Consider the following 18,107-nt stretch of genomic DNA (forward strand, 5'->3'; position numbering starts at 1 on the left):
TATTTCTTTCTTACATTTAACAACTAATTATTGTATTAGGACCACGGTTTTTCCTACTTTCTACCTGCTTAATTCAGAAACCAACCTGCGTGGAAAATTCCTCTAGAGATTTATGCAGGCTGCGATCTAATCAGACAGTACAAGAAATTCTAAGTTTGGGCTAATGAGTGCATTCCTGCTCACTGTGTTTTCTCAGAGCCTTCCTGACTCTATTTGTCTTGTCATTGTGTTGGCTCAGGTCCTGGGAAAATGTTGATTCTCCACATTATCAAGACAGGTGATGTGGAAATTGATGTCTCTTTGACCAAGATTTGAGTGGCATCAGGTTCTCCAAAACAGCTCGCCTCCTATTTTGTTAACCAATCAGAGTTGAGTAGGCAGTCCTGGGAAACATTTCCTCTTTGAAAGGCATATAAAATGTGACCCCACCACCATTAGGGGCTCTTTGGTATGAGAAAGAATGCCAAATGACCATCCTCTTCTTATTAACCTGCTGACCTTATTAATAAAACGATCAGATTACCCAGAATCTATGTCTCTCAAACTTTAATTGTCACAAGTACCTCTAAGGAGGAGAAACTTACCCCTTCTTGAGGCAGCCCATCAATGCTTCTTTGGGATATCTCTAATTGTTAAGAAGTTTTTCCTAACTGCATTTGCCTCTTTGCAATCCTACCCCCATTAGGCAGGGCTCTTCCCCTTCAAGCCAGAAAGAGAAAACTAAAGTAATTCTTTCATATAAAAACCTGAATACACTTGTCATGTCCTCCCAATGCCTTTCTCCTCCAAGCTAAACATTCCCAGTTACTTCAAAGAATGCCTAGACAGCATAAACTCTAGACCCTTTACCATTCTGTTTGCCTCACTCTGGATTCAGTCTAGCTTATCGATGTCCTTCCTAAATTAGGGTGCCCAAAACACAACAAAACACTACAGACACAATCTGCCCAGGGTAGGTTATATCAGGACTAACACCTGTTATTTATGCCAGAAAACCATATTTCAACATATCTCCGGATAGTATAAGGTTTTTGACAGCCTATCTCCCTGTTGATCATATGCAGCTGGTGGTCCACTTAAACCCCAAGATCTTTTTTTCAGAATAATCCCTATCTACCCATGCCCTTCTTTACCTTAAACTTGTGAAGCCATGCCTTGAAACCCAAGTGTAAGACTTTATGCTTATTCGTATTAAATTTAGCCTGGTTCGATTCAGGCCAACCATTTGTTTTGGGATCCCTATTCTTTCATCCACTTCCTGTATTCCTTCCAGTTTCAAGTCATCAGCAGCTTTAATCTCACTGATTGAGCGATTAGCTCAAGTAGTTGGAACACTCTTTAACTTGAGCGCTAGTCATTTAGGATGGATTTGCAGCAGCTAGGGGATATAGCATATGGGGTCTGGAGTCAAGAAAATGCCAGTTCCAATTCAGCCTTAAGTACACCTTGGCCAGGGTCAAACAACTGGTAAAATGGGGATTAATCATAGCACCTATTTCACAGGATTATTCTGAGAATCAAAAGAGATAATATTTGTAAAGTGCTTAGTTCAGTGTCTAGAACACAGTGGGTACTTAATAAATGGTATTTCCTTTCATCCTCCTTCCTACTTAGGTCGTCCCCAAAATCATAATGCCGGTAAAAGATCAAAACTGCACTAAAACTTTGGGGATGCATTGTATGTGTTGTCTCCCCTATTAGAATATGAGTCCCTTGAAATAACTAAAAAATAACCCTAACATTTATATGGTGCTTTAAGGTGTGTGTGTGTGTGTGTGTGTGTGTGTGTGTGTGTGTGTGTGTGTGTGTGTGTGTGTGTATGTATGTGTATATATATATATATATATATATACATACATATACTTATACATATATCTCCTTAAATCCTCAGAATAACTCTGTAAAGGGGGCTCTATTATTATCCCCATTTTCTAGAAGAGGAAACAGAGGCTTAGGGAGATGAAGGGACTTGACCAGAGTCACACAGCTAGTAAGAGTCTAAGGCAGAATCTGAACTTAGGGCTTCATGACTCAAAGTCTTGCTCAAAGTCTGTTCAAGCTAGCTGAAGAGACTGTTTGCTTTTCTCATCATATCCCCAGCACTCAGCACAATGCTTCACATGTATTAAGCACTTATTAAATGCTTTTTCCCCATTCATTCATTTATACTATAGAAAAGCATTTCCCTGCCTCCCCCAATAATTGCTACCCCTCCCCCAATAAAAATCTCTCCCCAAATGCCCTAAAAACCAAAAATAAAGAATAAATCATGTATTCCAATAAGCTCAAAATTCAAGATTTTATCCAATCAGAATGGCATTTGTAAGCTCAAATATAACTACTAAAGAATTGTAGAGTGTCATAGAATTTTAGTTTGGAAATAGACGTTTGGCATCTCATTATATAATTTCACAAAGGTAGTTGCAGTACTTGTAGCAAAATTATTCTGTTTTTTTTTCCTTTTTCATTCTGCACTGCAATGTTATACAAAAAAGGGAGGGGGGGGAGGATCATGAGATATCCATTATCCCTTACAATCTTCAGAGACAAAAGTCAAATCCCTCAAACCCCTGATCTATCCAATGAGAAAATTAAACCCCAGAGAAGAGATTAGATTTGCCCAAGGTCACAGAGCTAAATAATAAAAGAGACAACATAACAATTGAATTTTGGATCCCTGGATCTAAGTCCAGCCAGGAGATGAGAAGACTTAGTGGAAAGAGCTTTCCCTAAGAGACCCAGATTCAAATGTTGCCTCTGATACTATTTATGTGACCTTGGACAAGTGACTTCATGTCTCTGTGTCTCTGTATCTTAAGGCATAAAATGAGATTGGTTGGTTGGATGGTCTCTGAATTCCCTTCCTACTCTATACAATAGTTCTTTTAAAATACACCTCACTGGAGAGAATTATGAGAAGATGGTGGAATAAGGCAGGAAGTTACTCACCTCTCCCCAATACCTACACAAATACTTTAAAATAATGTTCCAAAGAAAATATGGGAGCACCAGAAATAATTAAAAGTAGTCTTCCAGCCTACAACAATTTGGGAAGATGTTAGGAGAGACCTGGCCTGCAGGGGTAGTAGTCTGACTTGATTGAAGCATAGATACCTCAGGGAAGATACCCCAAATCAACAAACAGCAAGCCCTTAGGGCAGCTGTATCAGCAGCAGTCTCAGCTTCAGGGACTTTTGCCCCACAGATGATGTGGGGGTTGGGCAGCTGATCAAGTGAAGATGGCAGGACTCTCTGATGGTGCTGGATGTGGGGCCCAGGCATGCTGACCAGACTCAGTCCAAGGCAGTGGCTGCAGGCAAGGAGGAACAAGCACATACCAGTGAGCGCAGCAGCAGAGGGTCAGGGCCCTGCTGGTTGTGGTCACTCACAGGAGAGTGGAGTCACTGGATTTCAGTTCCAGGGCAGAGAAGTGAGATGATGCCTGTGGCTGCCTGAAGGATCACAGAGAGGAAGAATGTTTGTGGTGGCAACAGTGTTGAGGGCTCTTTTCAGGGCTCAAAAGATAGAAGGAACACCTGGGGTCACTTATTTACCAAGGTGTGAGCAAGGAAAGCAGTGACCATACCTGGCCTCAGATTACAAAACATCAGAAGAACCAAGATGTCAAACTCAGAAAACAACAACAACAAAAAAACCTGAAGCCTGAAACAATATCCTTCACAGCCCTGGAACAGAGCCTGACTCTAACATAAAGTTAACAACCATGAAACAGGTCATTTAAAATGAGTTTTAAAAAAAGAGAGAGAGAATAAAGGGAATGAAGTAGAATTTATTATGCTCCAGCTGATGTAAAAAAGCAGGGGTAGTTAACAGGATCTCAGACAAAATTAAAACTAAAATAGCTTTAAGGAGAAAAACTGCATGATGTTAAAAGACAACATAGATAATGAAGCAATTAATATCAATGCTAAACATATATGCACTAAATGCTATAGCATCCAAATTTTTAAAGGAAAAGGTAAATTAATTAAAGATGGAAATAACAAAATTATAACAGTGGGAGACTTCAACCTTCTCCCCTCACAACTAGATAAATCTTACTCCCGCCCCCCCCCACCCCCGCAAAAAAATAAGAAAGAAGTCAAGGAGATTAATAGAATCTCAGATAAGATAGATTTGATAAACATCTACAGAGAAATGAATGAAAATATAAAGCAATATAACTTTTTCTCAACAGTACATAACACTTTTATAAAAACTGATCATAAATTGGGCCATAAAACCTTATGTTAAAAGTAGACATATTAAATGCAATCTTATCAGATCATAATGCATTACAATTAATGCAATACATTTAATAAAAGCCCATGGAAACACAGATTAAAAATTAATTTGAGACTAAATAAACTAATCTTAAAGAATGAATGAGTAGATTAAAGGACAAGTCATAGAAAAAATAATTTTATTAAAGAGAATGATAATGAGATGACATATCAAAATTTATGGGATGCAGCAAAAGTAGTAGTCAGATAGAAATTTTATCTCTAAATGTTTACATCAAGAGAAAAACAACAGCTCAATGAATTGGGTATACAATTTAAAAAATAATAAAATAATAAATTTTAAATTCCCAATTAAAACAATAAATTCAAAATCCTGAAAATTAAAGGTGAGCTTAATAAAACTGAACTAAGAAAGCCATTAATTAATAAATAAAACTAAGAGCTGGTTTTATTTTTAAAAGTAACAAAATAGAAAAATCATTGCTTAATATGATTTTTTAAAAGAGAAGAAAACAATCATTAGTATCAAAAATGAAAAAGTTAAATATACCACTAACAAAGATGAAATTAAAGCAATTATAAAGTTATTTTGCCCCATTATATGACACTAAATTTAACAATTTAAGTCAAATGGAATGATACAAAAATATAAAATGCCCAGATTAACAGATGAGAAAACAGACTATATTAAAAAGCCTATTTTAGAAAAAGAAATTAAACAGACCATAAATAAGCTTCCTAAGAAAACAGCATCAGAACCAAATAGATTTGTAAATGAATCCTACCAAACATTTAAAGATCAACTAATTCCAATATTAAATAAATATTTGCAATAATGGGAAAAGGAGTCCTACAAAACTCCTTTTATGAAACAAATATGGTGATCATTCCTAAACCAGGAATAGCAAAACGAGAGGAAAATGAATAGTAATAAAAAAGTCTAAATAAAATATTAGCTAGAAGACTACAAAAATATAGCATAAATATTATACAGTATGAGCAAGTGGGATTTATACAAGGAATACAGCACTGGTTCGGGATAAGGAAATCTATTAACATAATGGATTATATCAATAACAAAAGTTAGAAAAATCATGATTATATTGATAGATACAGAAAATCATTTGACAAAATACAACATGCATTCCTATTAAAACTTAAGAGTATAGTAAAATACAATTTCCTTAAAATTATAAGAAATGTCTACCTAAAACTATCAGCAAGCATTATCTGTAATGGAAATAAGCTAGAAGCCTTCCCTATGAAATCAGGAGTGAAACAAGGATAGTCTTTATCACCAATAATATTCAATATTGTACTAGAAATTATAGCAATATGAGAAGAAAAAGAAATTGAAGGAATCAGAAAAGGCAATGAGGTGATAAAAGTATCTCTTTTTGCAGATAATATGATGATATACTCGGAAAATCCTAGAGATTCAACTAAAAACTAATTGAAACAATAATTTTAGCAAAGTAGTAGGATATAAAACAAAACCACCTAAAACATCCACATTTCTCTATATCACCAACACAGCCCTGGAAGATGAGAGAATAAGAGACAGGATACTTAAAATAACCATAGGCAATATAAAATACCTGCGAGTGAGTATACTTGCCCAGACAAACCCAGGAACTATATGAATATAAATGTAAAACACTTTGATACAAATAAAGACAGATTTAAATAATTAGAGAAATACTGTCTATGGGTAGGCTGAGCCAATATAATAAAAATGACAATTCTACCTAAATCAATCTAATTATTCATGCTATCTCAATTAAATTATGAAAAATAGTTTATTGCACCAGAAAAAATAATAAAATTCATTTGGAAGAACAAAAGGTCAAAGCAATTAATAGAAAAAATGTAAAGGAAGGAGATCTACTAGTCCCAGTTTTTAAACCATATTATAAAGCAGTAATTATCAAGACTATCTGGTACTGGCTAAAAAACAGAGTGATGGATCAGTGGGAAAAAGCAGATACACAATACACAGTAGTAAATAATTATGGTTATGTTTGACCAACATAAAGATTTACACTTTCAGGATAAGAATTCACTGGTAAAAATTTTGGGGAAAACTGGAAAACAATCTGGCAGAAACTAGGTATAGAACAATATCTTATACCATTTACCAAGATCAGGTGAAAAAGGATACATGACCTAGATATGAAAGGAGATATAAGTAAATTAGAAAATCATGAAACATATTACCTAACAGATTTATGGATATGAGAAGAATTTATGATTAAATAAGAAATAGAGGGAATTGTGGGATGTAAAATGGATAATTTTGATTGCATTAAATTTAAAAGTTTCTGTACAAATAAAGTCAATGTAGACAAGACTAGAAGAAAAGCAAAAAAATGGGGGGAGAGTTTCTAGACAGTTTCTCAGGTAAAGGCCTCATATTTCAAATTTGTATAGAACGTAGTCAAATTTATAAGAATATGAGTCATTCCCCAATTGACAAATGGTCAAAGGATATAAACAGGCAGTTTTGTGAAGAAATCTAAGCTATATATAGTAACATAAAATGCTTTAAATTATTGATCAGAGAAATGCAACAACTTTGAGATGCCATCTCATACTTATCACATTAGCTAAAATGATAGAAGGGGAAAATGACAAATGTTGGAGAGGATGTGGAAAAACTGGGACACTAATATAGTGTTAGTAAAACTGTGAAATGATCCAACCATTTTGGAGAACAATAGGGAATTATGGCCAGAGTTAGAAAAATGTGTGTACCTTTGACCCGGCAATACGACTGTTAGGTCTATTTCTCAAGGACATCAAGGGAAAAAGGAAAAGAACCTCTATATTCTAAAATATTTATAGCAACTCTCTTTGTGATAGCAAAGAGCTGGATATTGAGGGGATGCCCATCAATTGAGGAATAGCTGAACAGGTTGTATTATATGATTGCGAAAGAACACTACAATGCTATAAGAAATGACGAACAGGTAGATTTTAGGGAAACATGGAAGGACTTGAATGAAATAATGAAGAGTGATATTATATTGAAGAGGATATATATATAATGAAGAGGATATTATATACAGTAACAGTGATATTGTTTCAAGACTAAATGTAAATGACTAAGCTACTCTGTGTTACATGAATATTCAAATCAATTACAAAGGACTTATGAAGGAAGATGCTATCCACCTCCAGAGAAAGAAATGATATATGGAACTATGTATTGCATAATTTCACATACACACCCCCCCCACACACACACATATGTTAAATGTTGACCTTCTCTAGCATGGATTTAGAATGGAGGGAAACAAACAAACAAACAAGAATGGAGGGAAACAGCTTAAAACTCAAAGCTAACTCCCCAAATTTTAATAATAAAATCAAAATCAAAATTTTATTGAAATATTTAATTTTGACTTTTCCTAAATTTCTCACACTTTCTCTCCTCCCTCTCCCAAAGAGCCATCTCTTACAATAAAAAACTTTGTAAAAGAAAAAAAAGAGGAAAAAGAAAATAAAATCACCAAAACTGATCAATATATTTAAAAAATGTTATATACAATGCTCCATACTAATGGAACTCATGTTCCATACTCAATGTTTCATGCTTATCCCCCAACTTATGCAAAAGAGCAAATGCAGGTATCTTCTAATATCTCTGCTTTGGGATCCATTTCGTTCTCTATAATTTTGAAACGTATTTTCAGTTGTTTTGTGGTTGTTCTTTCCATTTGCATTAATCATTGTAGATAATGTTTTATGACCCTGCTTACTCCACTTTGTATCAGTCCATACAAATCTTCCCATACTTCTCTGAATTCATCATATTCATTACCTCTTATCGCACAATAATATTCCATTCCATTTGGGGACTGCAATTGTTTGAACATTTCTAATAAATGTATGTTTACTCTGTTTCTAGAGCTTTGCTCTCACGGAAAGCATTGCTATAAGTACTTTGTTCATGTGTAGGGTTTATTTTTTTATCCTTGGCTTCTCTGGGCTTCTATGCCTAGCAGTGGAATCTCTGGCTCAGAAGATACAAAAATGGCAGCCATTTTTATTGACATAAAATCCAAATTGCTTTTCAGAAAAGAGTTTTACAAATCCCCAGCTCCACATTACATTACATTAGGGTACCTTACTTTCCAAAACCCTCACGCACCTGATCCTATGACTTCTTTTTTTTGTTTTCCAGAGCAATGAGGGTTAAGTGACTTGCCCAGGGTCACACAGCTAGTAAGTGTCAAGTGCCTGAGGATGGATTTGAACTCAGGTCTTTCTGAATTCAGGGCCAGTGCTTTCATCCACTGCACCACCTCACTGTCCCCACTAATCCTATGATTCTTACTAGATCTGTAAACCTAGAACAATTTACTCATCCCTCTGAATCACCATTTATTTGTCAGCAAAATTAGGTCAGGTTGGCTAAGATGGCTTCTGAGGTCCCTTTCTGCTCTAGAACAATGGATTTGTAGAGTTCTAGGATGATGGGCAATTTAATTACCCTCTTTAAGGTTCAATTTACTAATATGTAAATGAGGATGTTGGATTAGCTTAGCAACCTCAAAGATCCCTTCTAGTTCCTCAGCTATGATCCTAATAACCCCTCTAAATCTCCATCTCCTCTGTAAAATGAGGAGCGAGGTATCTAATATCCCTACTTTCTTGGATAGTCTATGGTCTAGTACTCCAAGTCCCATATGTTCTAATCTGACGTTCTTCTTTCTCCATTACCCTGCCAGGTATTTTACATATAAATGGCTCTGGGTTTCAATGTCACTTGAAGACTTGGTTGCAGGTCCCACTGCTGGTACATACTGTCAGAGTGACCTTAATTATGTCATCTTTTCCATCAATGCCCCCGATAACACTAAGACTAAAAGGTACAGCTATGGCGCCTTAAGTGAACTGACAAAGGGAGTTTCCTCACCAGCAAGTTCTGAATACTAATGAAATCACAGGGCTAGGGGAAGAAATATATTCAATTATAAGGTCCTAGAGGGCAGCATCTATTTCTATTTTAATTTTTCCAATCTTCAGCACCAATACAAAACCGTGCACACAACTGCCATTTAATAAATTTTGAAGTCAGTTTGCTGACTTCAATTTATTAAATTTAAAGCATATCCTCCCCTAAAAAGTGAGAAATGCATTTCCCACCAGAATCAGCAACTACATGAAGCTAAGGAACTTTTCCTGAAGATAAGATGAAGCTTCCAGGGTATTAGGCTTTAAAGTGGCCAGCTGGTTGTCCTATACTAAGTTAAACCTTATGCTAAACACACTTTGCCTGAGACCTCTTTCCTAAAAGATTTTCTACCTTTTCCCCTTTCACCATGACAGCAAGGGAAGATGGGCTTAAAAAGTGATTTCTAAAAAAGCTATTTTAGAAAAACAATAAAACCTGCTACTAAAGTATAATAATAAATGGCACTTAGAGACTGCTTTATGGTTGGACAAATGTTTTATATACACGATCTCATATAATTTGAAAAGCTAAGTGCTATTTTCTCTATTTTACAGATGGGGAAACTGAGGCATAGAGAGATTAAATGATATGCATAGAATCACCCAGCTAGTAACTGCCTAAAATGAATGTGATTTCAATTCAGGTCTTTCTAGCTCCAATTCCAATACTATCCACTACCTGAAAGATTTTCTCTGGCTGTATCCCATACCTGACATGGGCTCTTTCCTGTGCTCTCACTACTGACCTGCCCTACTTTCTTTAAGTATCAGCTAAAATCTCACCTTCTACAGGAAGCTTTCCCTCTTCCCTTCGTGGTTGTCCAGTATATAGCTTGTTGTGCATATACTTGTTTTCATGTCATCTCCCTCATCAGAAGCTAAGCTTCTTGAGGGCAGGGGCTGTCTTTTGCCCTTTCTTTTTTTTTAAATCCTCAGTGCCTGGCACATCATAGACACTTACATGTTTACTGATTGAATGAACAAACAAACTAACAAACAAGCAAACAAATGAATGAACCTTGTAAAGAGAGTTCACAGGTGATAAAAAATTTCAGTGATAAAGACAGAACACTTTGTATTAACTCTCATGATTCCCCACAATAACCCTGAGAAGTAAGTACAATTATTATTTTAATTTTCCAGGTGAGAAAACTGAAGCTTAACTAGGAAAAATAATGTCATGGGTCACACAGCTCCTGAGCATCTGAGGAAAGATTTGAATCTAGGCCTTCATGGCTGACTATATGTCCAAAATTCTCCCCACAAGGCCACAATATCTAGTCACTCTGCTTTCTTCATTTCACTCTGCAACAAATGTGCTGAGATCATCCTTGGTAAGTAAAGTCTGTATTCCCTAAAGGCAAAGGAAATGCTAAATTGCTAAATGCCTTCAAACAAGCCGCTTCTTGCTGTGTGGAGTTCAATACTTTTGTCACCATGTAAGCCTGGTGCTATGTCTTGATTTATACACAGGCACCCAATTCAAAGTATTCTCATTACTCAGTCTGTCCCTTGATCCCATTTTAATAATTAAAGCAGAAAACCTTTTTCTAGGAAACCAGAATACAAAAGCCTCAAATCAATTTTAAGAAGAAGGTAATAAGTAAATGTTTTAATTATAGAATCATAGGGCTTCAGAGACAGAAGGGGCCTTGGGGGTCCTCCAATCCAGCTCCCTCCATTTATGGTGGGACAAAGTGAAACCCAGAAAGAAGTAACTTACCCAACCACAGCCACAGAAGTGGCAAATAACAGAAATAGGGCAAGGACACATGGTGCCCTCCCCAGATGAGTGCCTTTTCCCAAGAATTTTAAAATATTTTAACATGATGAGAATAAAGAGTGACCATGTCATTTTCCCCTTTGTATTCCCAACACCTAGTACAGGAGGTGTTTAATAAATATTTATTGATTCACTGAGTAATTGATCTAGCCTCAGCACCCGAGACAAGTGTTCCTGTGCTAGGTTTCTCTTCTTTTCTGTTTAGTATCCTATGATAAGGAAAGATTCCTTCAAAAGTCACAACTAGGGTGAAGAAGTAGGACCCTTTCTCCTGGAAGCCCAAATTTAGATGGGGTCGTTTCCCTTTGCCAATAGTTCAGCAGTGTTCCAAGTCACTGGACCCCTATCACAGTCTGCCACACCATTCTTGCTCAAAGGAAGGCCATCTAAAAGAAGAAGCATGGTCAAATGGAAAGGGCAAGACATTTAGAATCAGAGGACCTATGTTCAAATCTCAGCTCTGCTACTGCTTATTGTATGGCTTTTGAGCAAATCACAACCTCCCTTCCTGGGTCCCAATTATCTCATCTGTAAAATGTGGGTGTTGCCCCTAACAATTTTACAAACAATCCTCTTCTCTGCTCCAAAGATAAGTGGAAATCTGCTTTTGGTCCACCTACCAAGACAAACAGAGGAACTACATGAACATAATTACAAAATACTCAAAAACAAATGGATTCAGATCTTATAAATTAGGAAAATATTAATAGCTCATGGTTAGGCTGAGCCATTATAATAAAAATGACAATTCTACCTAAATTAATCTACTTATTCAAATACTTATTAATCTACTTGTTCAAACCAAATTATCAAAAATATCCTTTATAGAGCTAGAAAAAATAATAACAGAATTCATCTGGAAGAACAAAAGGTCAAAAACATCAAGGGTACCGATAGAAAAAATGTGAAGGAAGGTGAACTAGCCATACCAGATCTCAAGCGGTAATAGAATGGTGGATCAGTGAAAAGATGAGGTATATAACACATTGTAGTAAATGACCATAGTAATTTAGTGTTTGATAAACCCAAAGATGCAAATTTTGGGGACAAAAACCCATTATTTGACAAAAACTTCTGGGAAAACAGTTTGGCAGAAACTAAATATAGATCAACATCTTACACTGTGTATCAGGAAAAAGTCAAAATGGAAACATGATTTAGACATAAAGGACAATACCATAAACAAATTAGGAAATCGGGGAATAGTTTGCCTGTCAGATCTATGGATAAAGGAAGGATTTAGGACTAAACAAGATATAGTGAGAATTACAAAATGTAAAAGGGATACTTTTGATTATATAAGTTAAAAAGGTATTGAACAAACAAATCCAATGCAACCAAAGTTAGAAGGATAGCAGAAAACTTGGGGGGATTTTTTTTTACAGCAAGTGTCTCTGATAAAGGTCTCATTTCTCAAATATATAGAGATCTGAACACATGTTAGAAAATGTTCCCTACATCCAGAAAAAAGAACTGTGGATTATGAATGCAGATTGAACCATACTATTGCTACTTTGGGGACTTCTTAAAATGTCCTTCTTTTTTGAAGTTTTTCCCTTGTGTTCTGATTCTTCTTTCACAATATGATTAATGCAGAAATATGTTTGATGTGATTGTACATATATAAACTATATCAGATTGCTTTCTGTCTTGGGGAGAAGGAGGAAAGGGAGGGTGAGAGAAAAATTTGGAACTAAAAATCCTAAGGAAAAAAATGTTAAAAACTATCCTTACATGTAACTGGAAAATAATAAAATACTTTTATTTTTAAAAAGAGATCTAAGTCAAATTTATAAGAATACAAGTTATTCCCTAATTGATAAATAAGCAAAGGATATGAAGACGCAATTTTCAGACAAAAATCAAAACCATCTATAGTCATAAGTAAAAAAGCTCTAAATCATTATTGATTAGAGAAATGCACATTAAAGTAACTCTGAGATATCACCTCAATGTAAAAGATTGGCTAATATGACTGACAAGGAAAGTGATAAAAGTTGGAGGGAATATGGGAAAACTGGGACATTCCTGTACTGTTGGTGAAGCTGTGAACTGATGCTACCATTCTGGAGAGCAATATAGAACAATGCCCAAAGGGCTATATAACTGTGCGGCAATAGCACTACTAGGTCTGTATCCCAAAAGGAGAATTTTTTTTAAAGGGGAAAAGAACCTACCTATATGTACAAAAATATTTATAGCTGCTCTTTTGGGGGTGGCAAAGAATTGGAAATTGAGAGGATGTCCATCAGTTGGAGGAACGGCTGAACAAGTTAGGGCATATGATTTTAATGGAATATTATTGTGTCATAAGAAATGAGGAGGCAGATTTCAGAAAAATCTGGACTTACAAGAACTGATATAGAATGAAACAAACAGACCTAGGAGAACATCGTACATAGTAACAGTAATACTGCATAATAAACAATTGTGAATGACTTAGCAATTCTCAGCAATACAACAATCCAAGACAATCCCAAAGGACTCAAGATGAAAAATACTAGGGGCAGCTAGGTGGCGCAGTGGATAAAGTGCTGGCCCTGGATTCAGGAGGACCTGAGTTCAAATCTGGCCTCAGACACTTGACACTTACTAGCTGTGTGACCCTGGGCAAGTCACTTAACCCCAATTGCCACACACACACACACAAAGATGAAAAATACTATCTGCATCCAGAGGAAAAAAAACCTAATGTCATGTAAGTAGAGACCAAAGCATATAATTTTTCTTTCCACTTATTCCTCCTGCCTTCCTTCCATTCTTTCTTCCTTTCTTTGTACAGTTCAAGTTTTTTCGACAAAATTATTAATATGGAAATGTTTTACATGATTAAACAGGCATAACCTATGTCAGATTGCTTACCATCTCAGGGAGAGGGGAAGGGAGGAAGAGAAAGAATTTGGGACTCAAAGCTTAACAATAAATGGGTTTTTTTTTATTCTTTTTACATGTAATTGGGAGAAAGGGGTTTTTATGTGTTTTTTTATCTTTGTCAACTTTGGAATTTTAAAAATAAATTTTAAAAGAAAAAAATAAAATGAGGTATTGGACAAAATTATCTCTAAGATTCTGTCTTGATCTAGATTTATGATCTTAGGATCTTGTGGCAGTAGGCAGAAATACTGAAAGGCAGCTATGTGACCCAGTAGATAGAGCAGTGGGTCTGGAATCAGGAAGACTCTTATCCCTGAGTTCAAATCTAGCCTCCTACATTGACTAGCTGTGTGACCCTGGGCAAATCACTTAACACTGTTTGCCTCAGTTACCTCATCAGTAAAATGAGCTGGAGAAGGAAATGGCAAACCCCTCCAGTATCTTGGCCAAGAAAACCCCAAAAGGAGTCAAGACATGACTGAAAAAATGATTGAACAACAGTAAAAAAGAAATATTGAAAGAGCAGAATGGTTTGGCAGCATGTAGCAAAAGAATGTATGGCAGAGAGGCGAAGGGATGGAAGAATCAAGGATGACTAAGATTTTGATCCAGAATGACAACATGTTGAAAAGAAAATAAAACTGGAATTGGAGTGGATGGGTCGAGTTGAAATACTGGCTCTTTTACTTCTGATCTGTGTGTCACTCTCTTCTGGTTCCCAGTCCCCTCATCAGTACAATGAGGGGGTTGGAAGAGGTGGCCTATAAGATCCCTTCTGGCTCTCAATCTCCGTCCCTGTAACCTTGGCCAAGTTTCTGACTTTGTGTGTCTCACTTCCCTCTTCTGTAAAATAAAGGGTTAAATTGGATGGCCTCTGAGGTAGTTCTACATTATGACCCTGTGAATAACAAGGAAGTCCACACTAATGTTCATGATTCTATGGTCTATGAATTAGAATAATGCATCTGTTTAACAGCATTTTAGGGTAATGAGGGAGAGGAACTGGACTAGTAGGAAAAGTGATATCTACTTGAGAAATGTGAAATCTGGGGTGCCAGTGGGACATGCAGATGGAAATGTCTGTCTATAGAGAAAGGTGTGCTCAAGAGCTCTGGGGGAGGTGGGAGGTAAAGTCTAGAGAAAGTGCTTAGAAAGTCATGAACACAGATGAAATCATGTAAGCCACCAATAGCCATATCCATCACCACCAAGAGAGAAAGTGGAGAAAGAGAGAAGTCTATGGCAGCTGCAGTGAAGACAGAGAAGGAGAAATGGGAACAAACTCCACAAAAAGAGAGCTGAAAGACAGAGAACTTAGAGATGAAAAGATTCACAACATTTAAGAGAAAAAAAGACATATATTAACCAGCAAATGACAGTATCAATATCACAGAGATTGTTGGTCTAGGCATGAAAGAGACAGACATCTGAGGTAATTTCGTTGAACCTTTTCATTTTATAGATGAGAAAACTGAGGCCCAGGAAAATTAAATGACTTGTCCAAGGTCACCCAGCTGACAAGCATCAGAAATTGTTTGTACCCAGGGTTTTTTGCCTATAAAGTCAGTGCCGTCTCCACACACTAGGCTGCTTTTGTTTCCACTATAAATTGCCCAAAAAACACCATGGCTGTTAATATACACCTCTCATAAGGGGTCTCTCATCCCAAATTTTCTTTGGAAAAACCAGATGTTCTAGCAACATTGTGTAATGAGCAATCATGACAGACTTATCTCTTCTTGGCAGTACAATGATCCTAAGGAATTCCAAAGAAATCATGATGGATAATGTTCTCCACATCCAGAAAAAAACCTGTGCATTCTGAATGCAGACCGAACCATACCGTTTCTACTTATGTTTTTGTTTTCATTTTTTTGAGGATATTCCCTTTTGTTCTGATTCTTCTTTCACAACACGGCTAATGCAGAAATATGTTTAATGTGATTGTACATATGTATCCTATATCAGATTGCTTTCTGTCTTGGGGAGGGGGAGGGAAGGGAGGGAGGGAGAAAAATTTGGAACTCAAAACCTTATAAAAATGAATGTTGAAAGAAAAACCCAGTTGTTCTAAACCTTGTTTTTGTGCCAACTACCCCCTTTGGCAGTCTAGCAAAATCTATATACCCTTTGTCATAATCTTGATTTTGAATATACAAAATAAATATACAAAAATATCCAAAATAAAATGTATAAGATTACAAAAGAAAAGCTGTATTAAAATATAATGATCATAACATTTTTTAAAAGCATGTTCAAGTCTTGCAGTTAAGAACCTCTAAGCTACAGCATCTGTGATCAATAATTAAGATAATTTTTCAACTGACTCAGACTTTGATGAAGTTAATAATCATCAAATATTAATGAATGAATGAAACAATGAATGAATGAAAAAGCATTTATTATGAGGTAAGCACAGTGCTAAGTGTTGGAGGCAATATATAAAACAAAGTTCAACTACAAGGCAAATGGAAAGGCACCTACCTCCTACATGCACTAAGTTCTGGGGACATAAATACTACAGTGCGATGGCGCTTACCCTCAAGAAACTTACATTTTCCTGGGCAGAATTTCCCTCTTTTAGACCAATTTTGTATTTCTCCAAGAAAATTACATAACATTACACCAAACACCACATTTTAACCTGCCTCATAAAGGCATGAGACTCTCAAGAAAAGACTCTCAAGATTATGAAAATGGCCAACTGTAAGGACCTTCCTCTAAAACCAATTTATTCAAATCGAGCATCTCCACCCCCTACCTCTCTATAATCAACACAAGCACCAAGTTGGACTAGTGCCCCATCTTTCTGACCCAAAGGAAATGACCAATGGAAATGTAGTATAGGGAAAATTAACAAGCAAAATTTTCTAGAACATACACAGGACACCAGATTTCTTTTTCCCCTCATCCTTGACATGACCTCTTTAAAACCAAACAAAAGAAGTACCTGCATCAGCATGGGGAACCCAAGGTTGCGGCACCCGTTACAGGGAGTTAATGCCTCCCACAGCCCTGAAGGACCACAAGTGTTTGCATCATCATCATCTTCTTCCAACTCCCCTGGAGACAGATTTATTGTGGATGAAGGCCTCTGCAATTAAATTCACATTATGTCAATTTTTGACAATAGAGCAATGCTATGTTGATATCTTATCAATTCAATTGCTTCAATTAACTTACTTCTCTATTAGTAAATGAAATCTATCTTAGCCATGCTTATGAAAATGACTCACATTTGTAATGTATTGGAGACTTCATTCAGGGCCTTTGTGTAATATTTTAGGGGGCTGCTTCAGCCCCCACATTGGTTATCATGTCATCATTCCTCACCCTTGTTACATGATCATCCTGCCTTTCCCCATTAATAATACGTAGTAAATCACAGGGTACACTGATTTAGACAAAAAGGAGACGTCAGAGGTCACCTGGTCCAAATCCCCCATTGTATGGATGAAGAAAACTGAGACCTAGAGGGGTTATGAGGTCTAGTGTAATATGATCACAGACTTAGAAATTGAAAGGTCTAATCTCCTTAATTCCCAGATGAGAAAACTTGGAAACAGAGAGATAAAGCAATTTGACTAAGGACAGAGCAAATGTCAGAGTTGAGATTTGAACCCAGGTCATCTGACTTGAAATAAATAAATTATTATTAATAATAACAGCTAACACTTCTTCAGTGCTTTAAAGTTTGCAAAGCACTTAACATATAGCATCCCATTTAATCTTTAAAACAACCATTCAAGGTAGATGCCGGTGTTAGGTCGATTTTACATAGGAAGTTAAGGTCAATAAGTCTTTTGTTGGTGTTCGGTCGTTTTCAGTTGTGTTTGACTCTCTGTGACCCAATCTGGGGTTTTGTTGGAAAAGATAATTCAATGGGTTGCCATTTTCGTCTCCAGCTCATCTTACAGATGAAGAAACTGAGGCAAACAGGGTGAAGTGACTCATCCAGGGTCACACAGCTAGTAAATGTCTGAGGCCAGATTTAAACTCAGGAAGATGAGTCTTCTTGACTTGACCAGGCCTACTGTGCCACCTACCTGCCAAAGTGGCTTAACTATTAATATAGCTATTAAGTCACCAAGTCACATAGCTATTAAGAGTCTAAAGCATTATTTGAACTCAGGTCATTTGACTCTAAAACCAGAGACCTTCCTACCAAGTCACGTTGTCTGCTCTTTGAGTACATCTTTTGTGATCTCTTTCCTTACCTTGTCCTGTACCCAAATTGCACATAGAGG

At 36.4% G+C, this 18,107-nt stretch overlaps 1 protein-coding gene across 1 annotated transcript in view; it reads right to left on the reverse strand.

Moving 5' to 3' along the window:
• ANKS1B (ankyrin repeat and sterile alpha motif domain containing 1B) overlaps positions 1-18,107 on the reverse strand; it is a 1,325,415-nt gene that overhangs the window by 1,015,939 nt on the left and 291,369 nt on the right. Inside the window, 1 exon segment of the mRNA XM_043965259.1 lies at positions 16,811-16,954. Coding sequence (XP_043821194.1) covers positions 16,811-16,954 — 144 coding nt within the window.

This window comes from Dromiciops gliroides, chromosome 5 (assembly GCF_019393635.1).
Source record: "Dromiciops gliroides isolate mDroGli1 chromosome 5, mDroGli1.pri, whole genome shotgun sequence".
NCBI lineage: Eukaryota > Metazoa > Chordata > Mammalia > Microbiotheria > Microbiotheriidae > Dromiciops > Dromiciops gliroides.